This window comes from Macaca fascicularis, chromosome 11, assembly GCF_037993035.2.
Source record: "Macaca fascicularis isolate 582-1 chromosome 11, T2T-MFA8v1.1".
NCBI lineage: Eukaryota > Metazoa > Chordata > Mammalia > Primates > Cercopithecidae > Macaca > Macaca fascicularis.
Genome location: NC_088385.1, coordinates 829,703 through 847,879, shown reverse-complemented (window position 1 = coordinate 847,879; position 18,177 = coordinate 829,703). Strand labels below are relative to the sequence as shown.

At 51.8% G+C, this 18,177-nt stretch overlaps 1 protein-coding gene and 1 long non-coding RNA gene across 15 annotated transcripts in view; one reads left to right on the top strand and one right to left on the bottom strand.

The window, feature by feature from the left end:
* Positions 1-17,510, bottom strand: part of IQSEC3 (IQ motif and Sec7 domain ArfGEF 3) — a 117,199-nt gene extending 99,689 nt beyond the window's left edge. For 13 of the 14 annotated variants that reach the window (XR_012419824.1, XR_012419825.1, XR_012419826.1 and 10 more), the window contains exon 1: positions 16,838-17,510. Coding sequence is in view for 9 of the 14 variants with exons in the window: in XM_005569704.5 (XP_005569761.3) it covers positions 16,838-17,388 (551 nt within the window). In the remaining 5 variants the exon portion in view is untranslated. Of the gene's footprint in view, positions 1-5,415; positions 5,656-16,837 lie in introns of those variants that run through there. The other variant, XM_065523514.2, reaches the window with a different exon arrangement.
* On the top strand, positions 4,621-15,162 carry LOC135966132 (uncharacterized). The gene is made up of 3 exons (XR_010579240.2): positions 4,621-4,710; positions 13,847-13,965; positions 15,041-15,162. It is a non-coding gene; the product is annotated as an uncharacterized lncRNA (long non-coding RNA).
* Positions 17,511-18,177: the final 667 nt, after the last annotated feature.

Here is an 18,177-nt window from a genome sequence, read left to right as displayed (position 1 = left end):
TGAACTGCTCTCCCTTCTCTGCCCTCGAATCCCCAGGCTCTGTTTTCTGTTGTGGGTCACATCATTCCACTGCTCAAAGACCCACCCCTCCTTGCCTTCCCATCAGCCTCCCTCCCCACAAACTCCCTCAGAAGGCCGACTGTGACGCCACGTCCTCTCCCTGTCTCTCCCTCCCTCTTGCTCCCCTCTGGCCCCCGTCCCTTCTTCTGTTCTTTGAACCCATGCTTTTCTTTCAGCCCCAGGGCCTTCACATAGAATGCTTTCCCCTGAGGTCTTCACATGCTCGGTTTTCTTTCATCTCTCTGCTCAGATGCCACCCCCTAAGTGAGGACTTCTCTTCAGAGCTATCCTCCCCCAAGCCACCCCCGTATTTTTCTTCTAGTCCTTGGGAATTTCTGTTATACGCATGTGAATTTTCTTGTTAAATATCTGCCTTCTCCTCTTGAATGGGAGCTCCACGATGGCAGGGGCATTGTTTGACTTGTTCACTGTGAATCCCTGCGCCTACAGCAGAGCCTGACATGCCGTAGGTGCTCAACAAATACTGGTAAAATGAATGTAAACATATGACTCTTGCCCTTGAGGAACCTAAACAAAATTTCCCCTCCCTAAATGACAATGCCACACTCCGCTCCCCTCCTCTCCTTTCTCCTGTACAGCCCAGCTCATCACATTTTAATTTTTTCCCTAGCCTCAGCCAACCTAATTACTCACAGCACCGGTGTGAACGCTGGTGTACGCGATTGTAAGTGAGTGTGCCCAGGCTGACATATCCTAATGGTTTTCCAGCAGGGAGCTGCGTCAGAACCTCCTGAGAGCCTCATTGCAAGCATTTGTGGCTGTCTTCTTTCCCCTAACCCCTGCTGAACAACAGTCTCCAGCGCTGAGGCTGGGCCATGTGGATTTGGAAAAAACTTCTCCTGGAGATTTGGATGCACATTACTGCAGTTGTCTGCGGGGTGGCCATGGAGAGCAGAGGCTAGCAGCACTGCCTGCCAGGGTCACACTGGCTGAGTGTGAATCTGCACAAGCAGCCTCGTGTTGCTTGGAATGCAGAACGGAGCCCAGCTCAGAAAGGTGCTATTAGGACACGTTGAGAGAAAGTTTGTAAAGTGCTTAATATAGTGCCTCGCTCATAGTCAGCGTTAGCTTTCGTTAAATGATGGCTTTCCTCCGGGAGTGATGCAGTCATTCTCAGTTTCCCTACAGGAGTTAGGACAAGGCCTTTGCCATGGTGGACGGTCAGCATGTGTAGTTAGCTGACATGCTGCTGAAACAAACATACTATCACTTCTCCCATCTTAAAGAACAATCCTTTGTCTTGAACTCATTTCGTCCCTCCAGCTGTCACCCCATTTCTTTGCTTCTCTTTATAGCAAAACTCATCAGCGTTTTCTACACTCACTTTCTATAATTCCTCCCATTCTGGCATCTTTTACACATTTTATTAGGGAAATTTCAAACATATATCTTGACAGTCTTCTATTTCCCAACTTTTTTGCTACAGTATTATAAAGCAAGCCCCAGAAATATCATTTCACCCACAATGTATCCCTCTAATAGGTAAGAACTTAAAAAAATGAGTATCTTCATCATTCCTAACTAAATTAACAATTCTCTAACATCACCTAATACTTCATCTATGTTCAAATTCCCCTGACTGTCTTAAAAATGTCTAGTTCCAATTGCTTTGTCTAAATCAAGCCTGATCAAGGGTCCACATGTTCTATTTGGTTGATTTGTCTCTAAAATCTCTTCTCCCTTCTCTCTCAAACCCACTAATCAAGCCTCCAAATCCACTGCACTCCCAAGACCACGCTTTTCAAGGTCACCAATTATCTGAATGTTGCTAAAGCTAATGGACAATTCTCAGTCTGCATCCTCTACGTTTCAGCAGTTGTTGAAATGCTCTTTGCCAGAACACTACGTGCCTCTCCTGGCTGTTCTCCTCCCTCTGGGTGCTCCTTCTCAGCTCCCATGCCCACCTGTTAGCATTGTGTGCACTGCAGATCTGCCCTGGGCCTCTTTCGTCTTCTGTTCTCACTCCTTGGTAGCGTGGCCCAGTCTCAAGGCTTTAAAAGCATCCCAAAGTTATACCTCCAGCCCATTCCAAATGCCTACTGCACATCTCCTCTCAAATAGCTAAGAGCTGTCTCAAACGCCATCCGTGAAATGCTCAAACCCTCCTCATCCCCCATGGACTTCTCCATCCCATCCTTCTAATAACTTTGGCCCCAAACCTTGAACTCATCCTCAGCTCCTCTTTGTCTCACACCCCACACTGATCCCTCAGGAAGCACTGTTGTTTTGGCTACAGATTATACTTTCCTTGCTACTACCCTGGTCCAAGCTACTAGCATCTCTCACCTGGGCTGAGTAACAACCTTCTGCCTGAACTCCCTGCTTCTGTCTGTCTGCCCTCTTTAGTCTATCCTCAAACAAGCATCCAAAGTTCCTTTCAAGCACCCTCTGCTCAAAGGCATCCACTGGTGCCTAGTTTTTCTGAAGGTAAAAGCCAAACACTTCCTAATGGACTCCAATGCCCTCAACAAGAAACAGTGGCATTTTTGGCAGGAAAAGTCTTCACTGTGTGGTGTCCCCTGCACTGAAGGATGTTTGACGTGGCCCTTACCCACTGCATGCCACAGAGCAACCACCTCCCTCACCCAAGCCCCACCAGTTATTGTGGCAACTAAAATGTCCCCACACATTTCCAAATGCTCCCTGGTGGACCTGGAAATCCCAGCTGAGAATCTCTTACAAGATCTGCTATACGCCTGCACCCTCCTACCCTCCCATACCCCACCAGTCTCTCCGACTTTGCCTCAGACGCCTCTCCCTGTGCTCTCTGGGCCCTTGTCTTACTTGAACAACCTGGCAGGGTCCCACCTTGGCCTCTAGCTGTTCGTTCTGCCGGGAACGCCCGTCCCCAGACAGCCACAGAACTCCCTCCCTCCCCTCCTTCAGGACTTTGCTCAGGTGCTCTCTCCCCAGGGCACCCAGTTTGAAAGTGCAGATTGCTTTACTCCGGCTCTCTTCTCTGCTTTTTCTCCGGAGCACTTATCCCATCAGATGCACTGTAAGTTTTCACTAGTGACCTTGTTTGTCTGTAAGCTTCATGAAGGAATTTGGGAGTTTTTTTGTTCACTGCTATACCCCAGGGCCTAGAATAGCAACTGGCACACAGCAGACAATATTTGTTAAGTGAAAGGAAGAATACAGATGCCAGGAAAATATATACTTACAGAGAGAAGAAAACAAGCTTTTCTAAGCCACAAGAATAAAGAATTAATTTTGTTCTTAGCAAGGACTGGTGTGTGCTCAGCCTGGGGTGGAAAGTAAGGAGTGAGGCTGTAAGAACATCTATTTATGTATCAGATCGGTTCGGGAAGACTTCCTGAAATTGGTGGGGTTGTAGGACTCACCTTCAGCTGGTTTTGAGCCAGATGATAAACCCTGACGGTTCCCCCAAGCTTGATGACTGCTGACAACAAAGGGAGCCCCGGGAAACAAAAGTGAGCCAAGCTGGAGTTTTCAGACTGAGAAGCACACTCACGGAATCGTATTTCGGCTGCACCTGCCATGTCTGTAAGAGGCTGCAGCAGCACGTCAGCTGGAGGGGCAAGTTCAAATGGAGCTGCACAATAATACCTGCTTCCTCCCCTCTCTGGCCCTGAGAAAGCCCACCTTAAATAATTACTTGCCTTCCAAAACTCTCAGCAGACAGCAAAAAGGACCTAGCTTCACAGCCATACAGTGGAATATTTTGCAGCTATTAAAAAAGAATGCGGCAGCTCTTTTTATATTTATTAAGGAAAGATCACTAAGATACATTATTAGGGAGCAAAACTCACGGTGCAGAACAGCGCATAGTATACTAGTATCTCTGTAAAAAGAAATACACATTTTGCTTGAATGTACATATAATATAGCTGGAAAGACATGAGAAATAATAGTGGTTGCTGGAAGGTGTGGGGGCGCGGAGGAATTTGGTTAGGAAACAAGGATGGGGGAGACGCTTTTCACTGTAAACTCTTTTCTTTTAAATCTTGTACTAGGTCAATGTATTATCTATTTGAAAAGAGTGAATCAAACTACTCTGGAGGCTGAATTGGGAAGATTGCCTGAGGCCAGGAGTTCGAGACCAGCCTGGGCAACACAGGGAGACCTCTGTCTCTACAAAAACAAAAAAATTAGTCAGGTGTCATGATGTATGCCTGTAGTCCTAGCTACTTGGGAGGCGGAGGTGGGAGGATCACAAGAGCTCAGGAGTTTGAGGCTGCAGAGAGCAATGACTGTGCCACTGTACTCCAGCCTGGGTGACAGAGTCACCATCTCTTAAAAAAAGGAAATGGTGAATTACATTAAAAGCAAATTATATTAGCAATTTTGTGTGTAAGTTAAAAGCCACCTGCACAAGTACAGGTGGCTAGAAGCCAGAGTCCTTCAAGTGAAAGAGCCTGAGGCTTTAGCTGACCTCATGTGTGCTAGGTCCCATCTATGGCTGGGGCGGAGAAAGCCAGTGGGTCCCTAGCCACCATCCAAAGCTAGGCAGGGAGTGAGGGAGGCCCTCCCTGTGCCCACAGCTGGTCTGGCCACAGCCCCTGCGCTGCAGGGCTCACTCCCAGCTCCTGTGTTCTGGGAGAGCAGTGATCCAGGTGAGGCAGAGCCACCCGCAGAGCCATGAGGAGCAGGAAGTGCCAGGATCAGGTATGTGCTCCTGAAAGTAGACGGGGGAGGGGCGTCAGTGGACCGGAAGGCAAGGGAAGGGCAGGATGGCTACCTGCCTTCAAATATTCAGGGAAGTCAAACAGGGAAGGAGTACTGTTCAGAACCCGTTAGAAGACGCCGGGGTCAGGGTGGGGGGTGGTGAGGCCTCTCACCTTCATAAAGCACTTTCTGCCACTAGAAAGGTCCCCAGAATAACAGCAACTACCACGCGTTGAGCCCTCACTGCGTGCCAGGCACTTGGCTTGCCTGACGCTTTACTGGCATTACCCCTGAATTTCCCCAGCAATCCCAGGAGGGTGGTACTATTCGTATTCCTTATTTCACGAACGGGAAACGCGAGGCTGTCACCGCTTGAGATCACACAGCTAGTAAACGACCGAATCGAGATTCAAACCCAGGGCCCTACTCGGAGCTATTATGCTGCACCGTAGGCTGAGAAGACGACCTACACCCCTGGGAATTCTAAGACTGTGATTCCACAAAACACAAATATAAACATGGGAAGGCTAAGATAAGGCTGGGAGTTTTAAATTTATTTTCTTGCCGAGGTGTCTTGGGTACAAGGAAGACCAGGAAAGGTGGATTCTGAGTAGAATTTGAACCTCGGTGTCACCGTCCTCATCCCCGACCCCTCCTAGCCGCCCCCGCCCCATGTCCCCTTCTTCTCCAAGGGAATCTACTCACACCATCACACTAGCCCGGACGGCGGCCCACGGGGGCCGAGGAGGGGCACATCCCGCGTCCAGCAGCCCGAAGGCCGGGGGGGCCCCGATGCTCCCCGGGTTGGCGGCGGCACGATCAGCAGCAGCGGCGGAGGGCGGTGCCGCAGCGCTGAAACCCCGAAGCCCCGAAGCCCCTTCCGCGCCCCCTCGGGCTGGGAACGCGGGAGGAGGCGGCGCCCCGCGCGGGGAGGCCCCAGACGCCGTGGGCGGGCGGCTGTGCGCGCCAGGCTGCGTGGGCGCGGGGGCGGGCGTGGGGGCGCGGGGGCGGGCGGGCGTGGGGGGCGGGGGGGCAGGCGTGAGAGTGGGGGGCGCGGGGGCGGGCGTGGGGGTCGTGGGGGCGGGCGTGAGAGTGGGGGGCGCGGGGGCGGGCGTGGGGGTCGGGGGGCGGGCGTGAGAGTGGGGGGCGCGGGGGCGGGCGTGGGGGGCGCGGGGGCGGGCGTGGGGGTCGGGGGGGCAGGCGTGAGAGTGGGGGGCGCGGGGGTGGGGGGCGGGGGGGCAGGTGTGAGGGCGCGGGGGCGGGCGTGGGCGTGGGGGGCGCGGGGGCGGGCGTGGGGGGCGCGGGGCGCGGGGGCGGGCGTGGGGGGCGCGGGGGCGGGCGTGGGGGGCGGGGGGCAAGCGTGGGGGTGGGGGCGCGGGGGCGGGCGTGGGGGCGCGGGCCACTACGGCGCTAGGAGGCGGGGGCACCCGGGCGGCGCTTCTCTCCGCGGGTGACTCAGCAGCCGCCTTCCTCAGCCGGGCGGGCGGCGTGGCGGGGGCGGGGGGCGCGGCTTCCCCGCGCCAGGGTGCGGGTCCTCGCCGCCGCCCCCGCGAGGAAGCGCGAGGCTGGACGCTGGGAGGGGGCGCGTGGGCCGGGAGATTCCTTCTCGTCTGCCTGCTGCTAGCCAGCGCGCCCACGCAGCCGAGAGCCCGGCTCCATGTTCCCTCCCCACGGAGGCGCCCTGGGCGCGCGCACAGAGGAAAGGCTTTCCCCAGGCTGGGCCGGCCAAGGTCGGGGGCGGAGGGACTGAGGGACACCCCAGGGAGGCCGGCTGCACCCGAGCCCTCCCGTCCTGCTGCTCCCGGGTTTTACGCATTCATGGTCGGAGGAGGCCGACTGGAGATTTCTAGGGTCTTAGATGTGGAAGTCCTTGCAGAATTTACCTCATTCTGCCCCAGGGCCCCCGGGTGTCTGCCATCTTTTGTTCTTGAAAGGGAGACAGCCCCCTACCCTGAGCCAGCTGGAGCGGCCTTTCTGTGGCTCTGGTCATTTAGAAGCCTTTTTTCATATCTAAGCTCGGTCCTTCCTGCTGCGGTAACCCCCAGACAGCTCTGCTTTGCCAGACTTGGCGACCTGGTAGAAGGGGGAAGAGGGAGGACCAAGAATGTCCCCATTGAGCAGGAGGGGAAATCGAGGTCCAGAGAAGGGGAGGGGTTTGCCTCAAGCTTATAGTTGGGGGTGTGTGAAAAAGGTGCTGACCTCAGTACTCAGGAGTTGTGGCTTCTAGGTCAGAGTCCAGCTGCTTGAAAAGATAGTATTCCTCCCTGGTGCTGCCCAGCGCAGTGCCTCTACCTGTCACTGGAAATCCCTTTGGCCTTCTCTGATGGGTTCTTATCATGCGTTAAGTAGCATCAGGAATGTCAGAGATGCCAGATGATGCCCATTTGGAAGCATCCAGGGTAAAGACCAGACTATGCACAGGAAGCACAGAGGCCAGACCCAAACAGGAAATTCCCACTCGCTTTGCAGAGTTTTTGTTGCTGCTGTTTTTAAATAATCATTGGTTGATTTGATGCATTGAATGAAAATTGTGGTGACAGGAATCATTAATCAAGGAAGAAATTGTAGAACTCCCTTGTCTCTCTGCCTGGGATGGGGAGTGCATTCCTGATTGGAGGCAAGTGGTTGGCTGGTTTGACCTGGTGCATCCAAAGTCCTGAGAGATCATTGGCGCCAGACCCTGGCCTCAGCTAGGCGGAGATATCCTGCAGGGAAAATCACACGACAGCTTTCTGTGTGTCTCGCCGCCCTGTACCTGAGCTTCCAAACACTATACCTCCATAGAATTCCAGTGACACGGCCCCTGTACCTGGCCCCTTCCACACAGCCACCTTCCCAGGAGCTCAGTCCTCGGGGGCCTGGTCTCCTGCATGCTCCAGACAGAGTGGGTATGGAGATATGGTGGATTTGCCCCATTTTACAGAGGGGAAGACCCAGGAGGACCTGGCTAGCCAATGGAGATGAAACACTCCATGCAGAGAAAGGAAAATGAACCGGGAGTGCTGATGGTGTGACCAGGCCAGGGTTCACTGGGAGATACTGAGATAAAGCTAGGCTGATCTGTGCTGTGAAGCCTATGCATCTGTAGTATAGTGTGGGTTGTCCTCCAACTCCCCCAGCCCAAGTCAGTAACACACAGTTGTCCATGCAGAGTCGTGCCCACTCAGGTCCACAAACACCTCCACGCCACCTGCTCACCCTCTTGTCACAGTATTGACACTTCCCTGAACAGAGCTGACCCTGCCTGGTTGAGAAATACGATTAAGGGGCCTGGAACCTGGGAGCTGCTGGTCCCTGATCCCAGAATCCAGCTCTTCCCGCTCTTTTCCCCCAGAGATATGGCCACAATGCAAGCCTCCTTTCCCTCCTGCCTTCGTAGGCCCATTGCCCATTTCTCACTCCACCTGCTGACAAGGCCGTGCTTGTGTCTGTGCACACGCATGTGTGATGAAACTCTCTCTGCAGAGTTATGTTCTTAATGCAGCTTCCTGGGCTGACAGACTGGTCAGAGGCTGGGGGCAGAGGGAGGAGAGGGCTCTCCTTGCTCATAGCTAGGATTGGGGTCGGTTCTGTTCCATTGCCAGGGGCAGTATTGCCCTCACCTCTCATCCCTCTCACACCCCAACCAGCCTGAAGAGCTGAGCCTCCGAGTCCAGCTTTCCACATGGGCTCAGCTGCAGGACAGTGAGCTGTGCTGTTGGACCCAAGCACAGCTGCCGAGGGGTCCTCCCTTCTGCCCAACTCTTCCTCAGCCGTGATACCACAACCCACCTCCACTCAACAATCTATGAGCCTGCCTGGGCCCTACAGATGGAGAGTTTATTTATTCAACCAGTATTTATCATGCACCTTCTAGGTGTTGAGTTTGACTCTCATCTCCTATCCCCTTCATGCTCGTGCGACACCAACCTCTGCTGCCTGCCAGCTCTTCCTGCCCACATCTTCCTGCCCCATAGCAAACCCCAACAGAGTCATGTGACATTTCACCATCCAAAAAATTATTTTAAGATCCTAGAAAGGAGCAAACAAGCTTATCACACATCATCATGCTCTTTAACTTCTTGCTTTATGACTTCCACGCATGAAGTTCATTGGGAAAGTATCCCTTCTACAACCCAAAGACTTACTATTCCGTGACAAGTCAGTGGAAGTGCCCTGTGTCCCTCCCCTTTCCTTATCAGGGCCAAACAAGGCAATTCCAATTCTCTGCAAAATTTAGTTGAGCTAAAAATACATTTAGACTGTGAACTGCCTGCCTCATGAGCCCTTCAGCTCCTTAGCAGTCTCCTTCCCTGGCCCGTAGTTAACCAGTGCTACCACAGTACCCTCCTCTCTTACCAATCCCTGCTCTGGGAAATTGCTCAAATAAACTCTTTCCACTCAAGTCTGAAAGACTGATAAGGCTACATGTGTTGATTTTTCCCCCTTCCTAGGAAAATTTGCATTTAAACAAGGAGGATAACCTTGAAGTACCTAAAGTCATCTCCGGCTGTGGAATTATTAGCATAGTTGAGATATTCTGGAAAGCCGAGGGACCTCCCTGGGGTTACGGGACTAGCTGTAAGTTTGGCCTTGCACACCCGTGAAGCAGCCCTGACTGGCTGTTTTGGTCCATCATCACATAATGTTGAGAGCAGTGGATGAAGAGTTAAGAGAATCTGAGCTCTAAACCTAGTTCTGCCACTAACTAGTTTGGAAGCAACAGTCACTTCCTTCTCAGGCCTTAGTTTTCTCATTTGCCAAATGAGAAGTTTGAACAGGTTACCTTGAAGAATCCTTCTAGCTCTGGTATTTGGTTAACTCCCCAAAGGGGCTAGGAGACCCTGTCCCAGCTCCTAGAAGCCTCTAGCCCCTGAAGCTGTGGCTTCGAGGGAATGGTCTGCTGCCAGCACAGAGCATGGGGCCCTTCTCTGGGCAGGGACTTGGACAGGCTGCCCACATGACTTCTGTCCATAGCAGCCCACCTGCCAGGGAGAAAAGGTGCTGCTCAGCACACACACGTCTTGAAGAGTTACATAACCCTCCCAGATCCCTTACTCCAACCAAAGAGCAACAACAAAATAGTCTGACCTCCACCCCCACCCCAGCACACACACACATCAGCAGCCTCATAGTCACAAACACCCCGGGAGAGAATTTTAGAAGGCCGCCATCTTTTCTTTTTCATTTGTTTTCATTTTCCTGGAAGATATCTCATGTAAGAAAAGTCTTTACGAGAAGAAAACCCACAACCACCCATCAGGCTTCTTAGTCCCTCCCTGCTGTTCTTTTCAGCTTTCTGACCTCATAGTCCTGAAAAGGTACAGGTCTACCTTCCATCCCTAAGAAGGAGGAACTTGGAGAAATTGATTCAGCCTCCATTCCGAAGAAGTGGGAAGCACTTCCTGGGTTCGGACGCCATTTCCCTCACTCTCCACTTTTGTCGTTGGCAAGTCAGTGTACCTTCTCCTAGATGAGACTGTAATTTTCCTAATTAGGAAATAGGGGTGATTGCTCTCACCATGGGGCATCGGGTGATAACTCAGATCTCTTTGATATACTTAAGAGAAGTGCAAATACTCTTAAAATGCAACAGAAGAGGTTTTAGTTGGGCTTAAAGAAGGCTTTGCCAGCTAGGAAGTTGTGAGGCAGCATTACAAATCACAGAGGGATGATGGGTTTGTGCTGCTGGTTGCTTTTCAAGGTAAGCTCAACATTCCTGTGTCTGGAATGGCTTGAGTGCACATGGGCCAGAGGTAGAGGGTAAATGAGAAAAGAGCACATGTAGAAAGGTGGCCTGGCAGTGTGGAAGAAACCGTGACCCTGCATTCTGGTCTGTCACTGTCATCTGACAATGGGTGAACCTCTTGTCTTTCTGGGGCCCTGGTTTCTTTTTCTTCTTCTTTTTCTTTTTTTGGGAGGATGGAGTCTTGCTCTGTCACCCAGACTGGAGTGCAATGGCACAATCTCAGCTCACTGCCAACCTCAGCCTCCTGGATTCAAGTGATTCTCCTGCCTCAGCCTCCCCAGTAGCTGGGACTGCTATGGGCCACCATCCCTGGCTAATTTTGTATTTTTAGTAGAGACAGGGTTTCACCATGTTGGCCAGGCTGGTCTCAAACTCCTGACCTCAACTGCTCTGCCCATCTTGGTTTCTTTATCTGTAGAAACACTGCAATGTATTGAGCACTTACTATGTGCCCCAAACAGTACTAAATAAATGATATGTAATTTTAAAAACTTTACAACAAGTCTTTAAGGTGGATATTTTCCTCATTTTGTAAGTGGAAAAACAGAGGCTAAAAGAAAGTAAACAGTGAAGGCGAGGTCTCACAGCTGTGGAGGTACCAAGATTTCTCCCCAGTTGTGCTTGACGGAAGCCCATGTTCTCAACCACCTAGATCTTGAACCCATGGGATCCAGTGGTTACCTGAAATTCCTTTCAGCCTGAAAGATTTAGCTTTGCCCTTGCTTTACTCCTGATTCCCTTTCTTCTTTCTTTCTTTCTTTTCTTTTTTTTTTTTTTAGACAGAGTTTCGCTCTGTTGCCCAGGCTGGAGTGCAGCAGCATGATCTCGGCTCACTGCAAGCTCTGTCTCCTGGGATCACGCCATTCTCCTGCCTCAGTCTCCTGAGTAGCTGGGACTACAGGTGCCCATCACCATGCACAGCTAACTTTTTTTTTCTTTTTTTAGTTGAGATGGGGTTTCACCGTGTTAGCCAGGATGGTCTCCATCTCCCAACTTCATGATCCACCTGCCTTGGCCTACCCAAGTGCTGGGATTACAGACGTGAGCCACCACACCCGGCCCTGATTCCCTTTCTTTTTGTTAATGCCCTCATTGACTGAAATAAAGATGACCACCCCTTTCTTCCATGGAAATAAGCAACCCTTTGGAGCCTTTGTGGGAACCTGCGCTTTGTGCTTTTCCAGAAGCAGAGGGGGAAGTTGCTGCAGTGGCCCAGGCCTTGGAAACCCTGCCAGATGGCACACATTTGAGAATCTGCTAGGTGCAGTGAGTGTGTCCCCAGGGCCTCTTACTAAGAACTCCTTACTAAGCTGCTGTTGCCCTGTGCCCAGGGCCACTGAGACATGCTTAGGCTCCAGTGAAAAAAAAATGTTCCGGCTTTCCAACAAGGCAGCTTGTCTAAAAATCTTTACATGGGATGAAAATTCAGGAGTTGCGTCTCTTTCCAGATTGCTAGCCCCGATGTTTGTCCCAGCCCTTCCCTCTTTTTCAGTGTTACCCTCCCATCCATTCCCTCTCCATCCAGCCCTGACCCCAGCTGCCTTTTCTCATAAGTGACCTTTGAAACTCAGGCCGCACAGAGATTTGCTGAATCAGCAGGACCGACTGTTGTTTCTCTTGCCTGGTTTTGGGCCAGCGGGAAAATGTGCCAGGATGCCTTTGTGAGGCCCTATGGCATTTGCTGTGTGGGTCTGGGGAGAGATTGGGAGTGAGGGAAGAGGGAGCTGGTGTGGAACACGGCATGGAGGCTGGTAAGGAGGAGTGAGACAATCAGGGTTTCCCAGAGACCAGGGGATGACTTGATTCTCTTAAATGCATTATTTTTGGATGAAAAGAAGGGAAGAGCAGTGACCTAGGCCCTCAGAAAGGCAAAGGGCAGCAAATCTTTGCAAGTGGCCACTCTATGCCAGCTTCTAGATATAAACAAAAAGATGGACACTCCCTCCTCCCGGTGAGCCTTCATCCTGGCCCCATTTCTTAGACCAGAAACTCTCTCCCTGCTGGGGATAGGGGAATAACAAGAGGACAGGCAGATTGATGAGCATGGGCCATACGATGCCTCCTTAGCAACTAGGCCTTCTGGGCACAAGGTAGACAAGGTCCCTGTGTGTTTAGACCGTCCTCACCTAGTGACAGGGTTTAGCCCTTTGGGGAGGGGCTTAGGATGAGTGGGGAGCTGTATCATTAGAGGCTGGAATGAAATGGACGTGCAAAATAGGTACTTCATGGATTGAATTTTCTGCTTTCTGTTTCCTTTCCAGCTATCCTTGCCTCTTACTATTCTGACATAAACCTTTGACTTCAATGAAGAAAACCTGCCCTTTGGCTCTTAACATGATTTGTACACTCACCTTTTTTACCTTGTGCTGTTCTGATAGAGGATTGCTCTAGGCAGCTGCAATATGCTTACACTTGTTTCAACTTTTCTAGACATGTTCTCATTTATTTTGAGCCAGGACCATTTGCTTCTTTCCAATCTTTCCACAACACCGACTGCAGGGTTTTGAATAGACTGGACACTTGATACATATAGTTGACTGATAGACCTTCACACTTTCTTAATAGCTTCCAGGATGGGTCAGTCATGAGCGATCATCTTCAAGCAACTCTGACTCAGTAGGAGCAGAGACCCCAGTTCCCATCAGCATCTTAGACAAATCAGGCTAAAAACACATCCAGAACTCTTCAAGCCATCCCAGCCTCCAGTCAGTATGAGAACAGGGAGCTCAAAAGGTACTCAAGATTGATTTCATGCTTAAAGGATGAGGGTAGAGAGAAAAGAGATTTCCCTGTGTAGCTTAAGTGGAAGAAGGATAGAAGGAAGAGAAGATGGGAGAGAGAAAGTGTTTGAGGGAGAGGTAGAAGGGGAGAAGAGAAGGAAGGAAAAAGGGAGGAAAGTAGTGAGGAAGAGGAGGGATGTGAAAGGAAGAAGCAATGTAACAGAGAGAAGAGAGGAGTTGTGGAGCCCTTCAGACTTCCTAGTCATATTGAGGTGGGGATTTGGAGTAGGAGCTGAATTTGAATTGGGATGCAAGAATTTATCCTCCAGCAATCATCTGCCTGTGGCCTTGGAGACATGGACAAGCCCTGTGATCCATGGACACTAAACGCATGACTGGTAGGTGGGCAAATGTGCTCAGAAGCCACTGAAGCCAGCAGCTTCAGATAAGTTCATGTGCTTCCATGGCAAGAGGATTTGTCAGGTCAAGTTGAGGTTCTGGCACCAACCAGGAAAGGGATAATAATAAATTCTGTAGATGTCGTCAGCCTTGATTGAAAAAATAAAGAGGAGCAAGCTATATTTGCTGCTTTCATTAAGAGGCAAAAGCAGTGGGGGTCAGAGCTTAGCAAGAATCAAGAAGCATGCAGAGAAAGAATTTTAACCCTTCAAATGTTTTCCTTCCATAGTATCTCTGCATTCACTCACCCACACATTGCTGCCTTCTTGGACTGACCTCCAAGACCACTACCTTTGTGTCTCCCTCGGCTGAAGGAGGGAGAGAGGCCAGATTATGTACTAAATGCAGGTAAGATGGCAATTAAATGATTCATTATTTTCCAATCCCAGTTCTGTATGGCTTCTGCCTCTCCTGGAATTGGGTAGGAAGAGGAGTTCTGGGGATAAAAGTCAAACTGTGTGAGGATATAATGCACCTATCAGAGTGCCTGGCCCTGGAAACCCTCACCCACTCTTCAGCCACCTCACTGGGGCTGCATTCTCACTGAAATGAGGCCAGAGGAGGAATGAGGGAAGATTCACAGGAAACCCATGTTCGGAAGACCCACTGTGCCATCTCTTCCTCCTGCTTCAGCACTCCCAGTAGAGAACCAGTTCTGCAGGGAGCTCCCCAGGAGCAATACCAGGGAGGGGGCTGCTGGCTCTGCTCTCCTCCTCCTGACCTCTCCCTATCCATGGAGATCTCTCTCTGTCTGCTGGCTCCATCTTGTCCCTCATCATGGACAACTATGGGCAGAGGAGAACAAACATACAAAACAGGCCGTGGGCAGAGACCAGGGTAGAACAAAACGTGTCATTAGCAATCGTGATTCCTTCCTGAGGCTCTGTGGGAAAATTTGGGTTGAAGTTGGGCCACTGTGGGGAAAGAAATTAGTGGCCCAGAAGATATTCAACCAGCCAAGATTACCATGTTTTCACATTCAAGGAAAGAGAGCTACAGGGAGGAGGGGAGGCAGGCACATCTGTGGTCTCTGTTTCTGGGTGTGCAGGCTTGGGGAGCAGGAGAAAAAGCTGGAGGATCTGGAGAAAGTAAGGTGTTACTGTTAAGTGCCTGGGGCAAATTTCTAAGTGAAGGATTCCAATAACTTCCACTCTGCCCCACCATGCTAATTATTTCTTATTTTTGTTCTGCTCCTTTGGGAAGCAAAAGCAGGACAGGTGAGAAGGAAAGATGAGGATGTCACAATTCCTCTCCAGAATTGACATGTGGGGCTGGACAGGAGCCCAGATGATTCCTAAACCCCAGGATTCCTAGCAGGGCCAACTGAATGAAAGGGTTTGGGTTCCATAGGCCACTCTGAAGGCCATGGCAATGTCTTTGTCCAAGAAAAATAATCTTTCCTCAACTCTTCTTGGCCACACAGTACCCTGAAGAGATGCAAAGAAAGTGGAGATGCGGTGGGAGAGAAAGGAGACACCAAAAGTCATGAGGAGAGAAATCATAATGACCAAGTAGCTGTGGCTGCCCTCAGGGAAGGGGACTGGAAAAATTCATCCCCTCATGTGGGGGAAAAGACCGCTTAGTATCTTGGAACAATGTTGCCTTTTGCTGAGCCTTGGGCATTGAGGGAAAACTGACTTTCTGCTTTTTATGCCAGATAAGGAAAAAATAAAAATAAAAATGTGAAACTGAGGGAAGTACAAAGGGGTTTTGAGGGAGTTGGGGTAGAAAACTATGTCTTCTTGGGACTTGAATCAAATGTTTTAAGTCTACCAAGCCAGATCGTGTTAGACCTTCACCTCCTAGATACCGTGGTTTTGATCAACATACTCTGTGAGCTACCTTGGCCTAACCCAACTTCTCTAACTCTACCACAAATGGGAAGAGAAAATGAGTTTTGAAGGATTACAGCAAATATTCACAAGCATCTCCCAGACTTAATGCAACTGGATGAAGATGAGATTCTCAGCTCTACTTTCCCCCTCCGCATTCCCTTTAGCATCACCATCGTCAAGGTCGGGTGCTGACCAGGTATATTTTCCCTTGAACTGTTCTTTATTTAGTTCTCCATCACTTGTCTAATCAGAGAAAAGAAGCTGACACGGCCACAGCCTTTCCAGTACAGAGGAGAAAACATCTCAGACACTTTCATATCTTCTTCCCATATTCCTATTTCACGGACCTCGTGAGTGAAGAAAGAGCTTGAAGTCCTAGGAGCTGAGAGGTTAACATTTCTCTCAGGACCCAAGACAGTATTTCAGTGATCACCAGATAACCAGGGAAAATAAGGTTTGCAGTTGCTGGCCTTAGCAGGGAGATTTAAACGGGCATGACATCTGAATACCAACTCCATCTGCCAACTGTCCCTCATGTCATTGTTCCCTTTCAACAATGTCCAAACACCCCATATGAAAAACCCTCCTTGAGTTGGAGGAAAAAGCTGTAACCAGACTGAGCCCTCAAACCATGCCTGAGTCCTCCACTGGTTTGATGGGATATTCCCTTACACGTCTTCGGCTCTGCGGGAATTCAGAAGAAGGGTGCCCACTCAGGTCAGAGAAGAGAAACCTTCCCCAAATGAGCCACTCCTATCTGTGACTCCCACTTCACCAGCTAAAGAGCCACATTTTCTCTTCCTCTGCCTGCAGCTCCCTGGTTTCCCACATCACTCCTGCTTTTCAGGTTTGTCCCTGGCCTCCTGAGTTCACCTCTACCCCGGTCCTACTCTTCCTGGGCCCCAGCCTTTTCAAAGCTCTTCACATGCCTCTTTCCAAGCCTTCAGCTTTTCTCGCATCTCAGTCTCCATTCAAATACTTTTACTACCCAAACTTCCTTCCAAATTTTTTCTCACTTAAAAAGATTCCTTCAATGGTTCTCTTTTCTACAGTTTAATCTTCACTCGAACTTCATCCCAGCCTAACCCCCTTTAAATGCTCTCAGTTCCCATTATCACCAATCGCCTAACACCCACTTCCTTCCTCCTTTGCCCCTACTAATTGTCTGGTTACTCCTTTTTGCTCCAACATTCCCCAAAACCTTCTCAAGCACGGATATCGTTCCTTCATTTACCCAAAATCTCCTTTACACACTCCTGGCCCCTTCAGGCCACACCACTCCGGTCCTTTAGACTCCTACGCACCCAACGTCCCCGTCTCTCCCTCACACCCACTTGCTTCCCTTGCTCCCACCACAACAGTGCCCATCTCCTCTCCCCGCTCACTCAGGTCTCCTGCTCAGGACGCCCTTGCCGAGGGCGGAGGGGGATTTGTGCTGAAGGAGGGCTCCGGCAGCAGCGCAGCAACTCGGGGGACGCTCCTTCTCCTTGTCAGTCACGGCCCCCTGTGTCCCCAGATGCTTGTGGGGCGACTGGGGTGTGTGAGCCCTGCTGCCAGGGCCCCGCTGGGGCTGCTCCAGGAGCTGTCCGTGGTGCTGAAGCGGCGGCAGCTCGGGCGCGGGCTGCGGCGCGGCTGCTGAGCGCTGTCCCTGGTCCTGGAGAGGTTCCTGGGCCCTGGCGGCGGCGGGAGAAGCGGCCGGAGCGGCCGGCAGCGGGGCCGATGACGGGGGGACCAGCCCGGGCGGAGGCTGGGCTTGCAGCAGCTGCTGGTGCTCCCACAGGCTGCGGTTCTCAGCGCTCAGCTCGTCCAGCCGCCGCTCCAGCTCGTCGATACGCTCTCGCTGGGTGTGGATGAGGCTCTGCTGGTTCTGCACGATGGCCGTGAGCTCCTTGAGGTAGAGCACGGCGCGCACCGGGTTCTCCAGCAGGCTCTCCATGCCGCCCGCCGCCGCCTGCGCCCTGCCTGCGCCTGGGCTGGCGGCGGGGAGCGCGAGGGCGCGGGAGCCCAACAGCCCAGTGGTCGGCTCGCCTCCCTCTCCCACCGGCCCAGCCTCCCTCCCCCCGCCGGCGCCGCGTCACCGCCACCCCGACCTTCACACACGCATCGCGGGGCGGGGCGGCGGCGCAAGGCCCCACCCCCACCCCACCCCCTACCTCCAGGCCTCTCCAGCTCCTCGCCTCCCCACCTCCCTGCCTCTTGGCGTCATAGGAGGCTCTGCTGCCTGCAGGGCAGAGAGGAGAGGGAGGAGGCCAGCGAGAGGGAGCCTGTGTCGGGGCGTGGGAGGAAAGCAAGATAACGCAGGCGACCCGAAAAGGACGGTGAATCTGACTGGCCAGCCTGGAAAGTAGGCGAAGGGGAAGCAGCGATACTGGGAAGGTGCGGTGGGACCTGTAGGAGAAGAGAAACAGAAAAGAAAGGAAGAGAAGGGGAGAGGCTGTCAGAGAGGAAGCAGAAAAAGGGAAAGTGGAGCAAAGAAGAGAAATGTGCTGGAGGAGAGGAAGGCGTGGGGCCCTGAAGGGCGTGAATTCTTTTTGCCCAGGACCAGGCCTTCCAGAGGCTGGGGTTCATCTAGATACCCGCTGAGGAGAGGCCACCCTCGCCTCTTTTGCTCTCAGCAATCTATTCTGCGGGGGAATTCCTTGGAACCCAAGGATCCTGGGGCTCTGAGGGACCCTAGAGAGCATCTGGTCCTGCTCCTTCCTTCATCCATGACTAAACTTGGGAT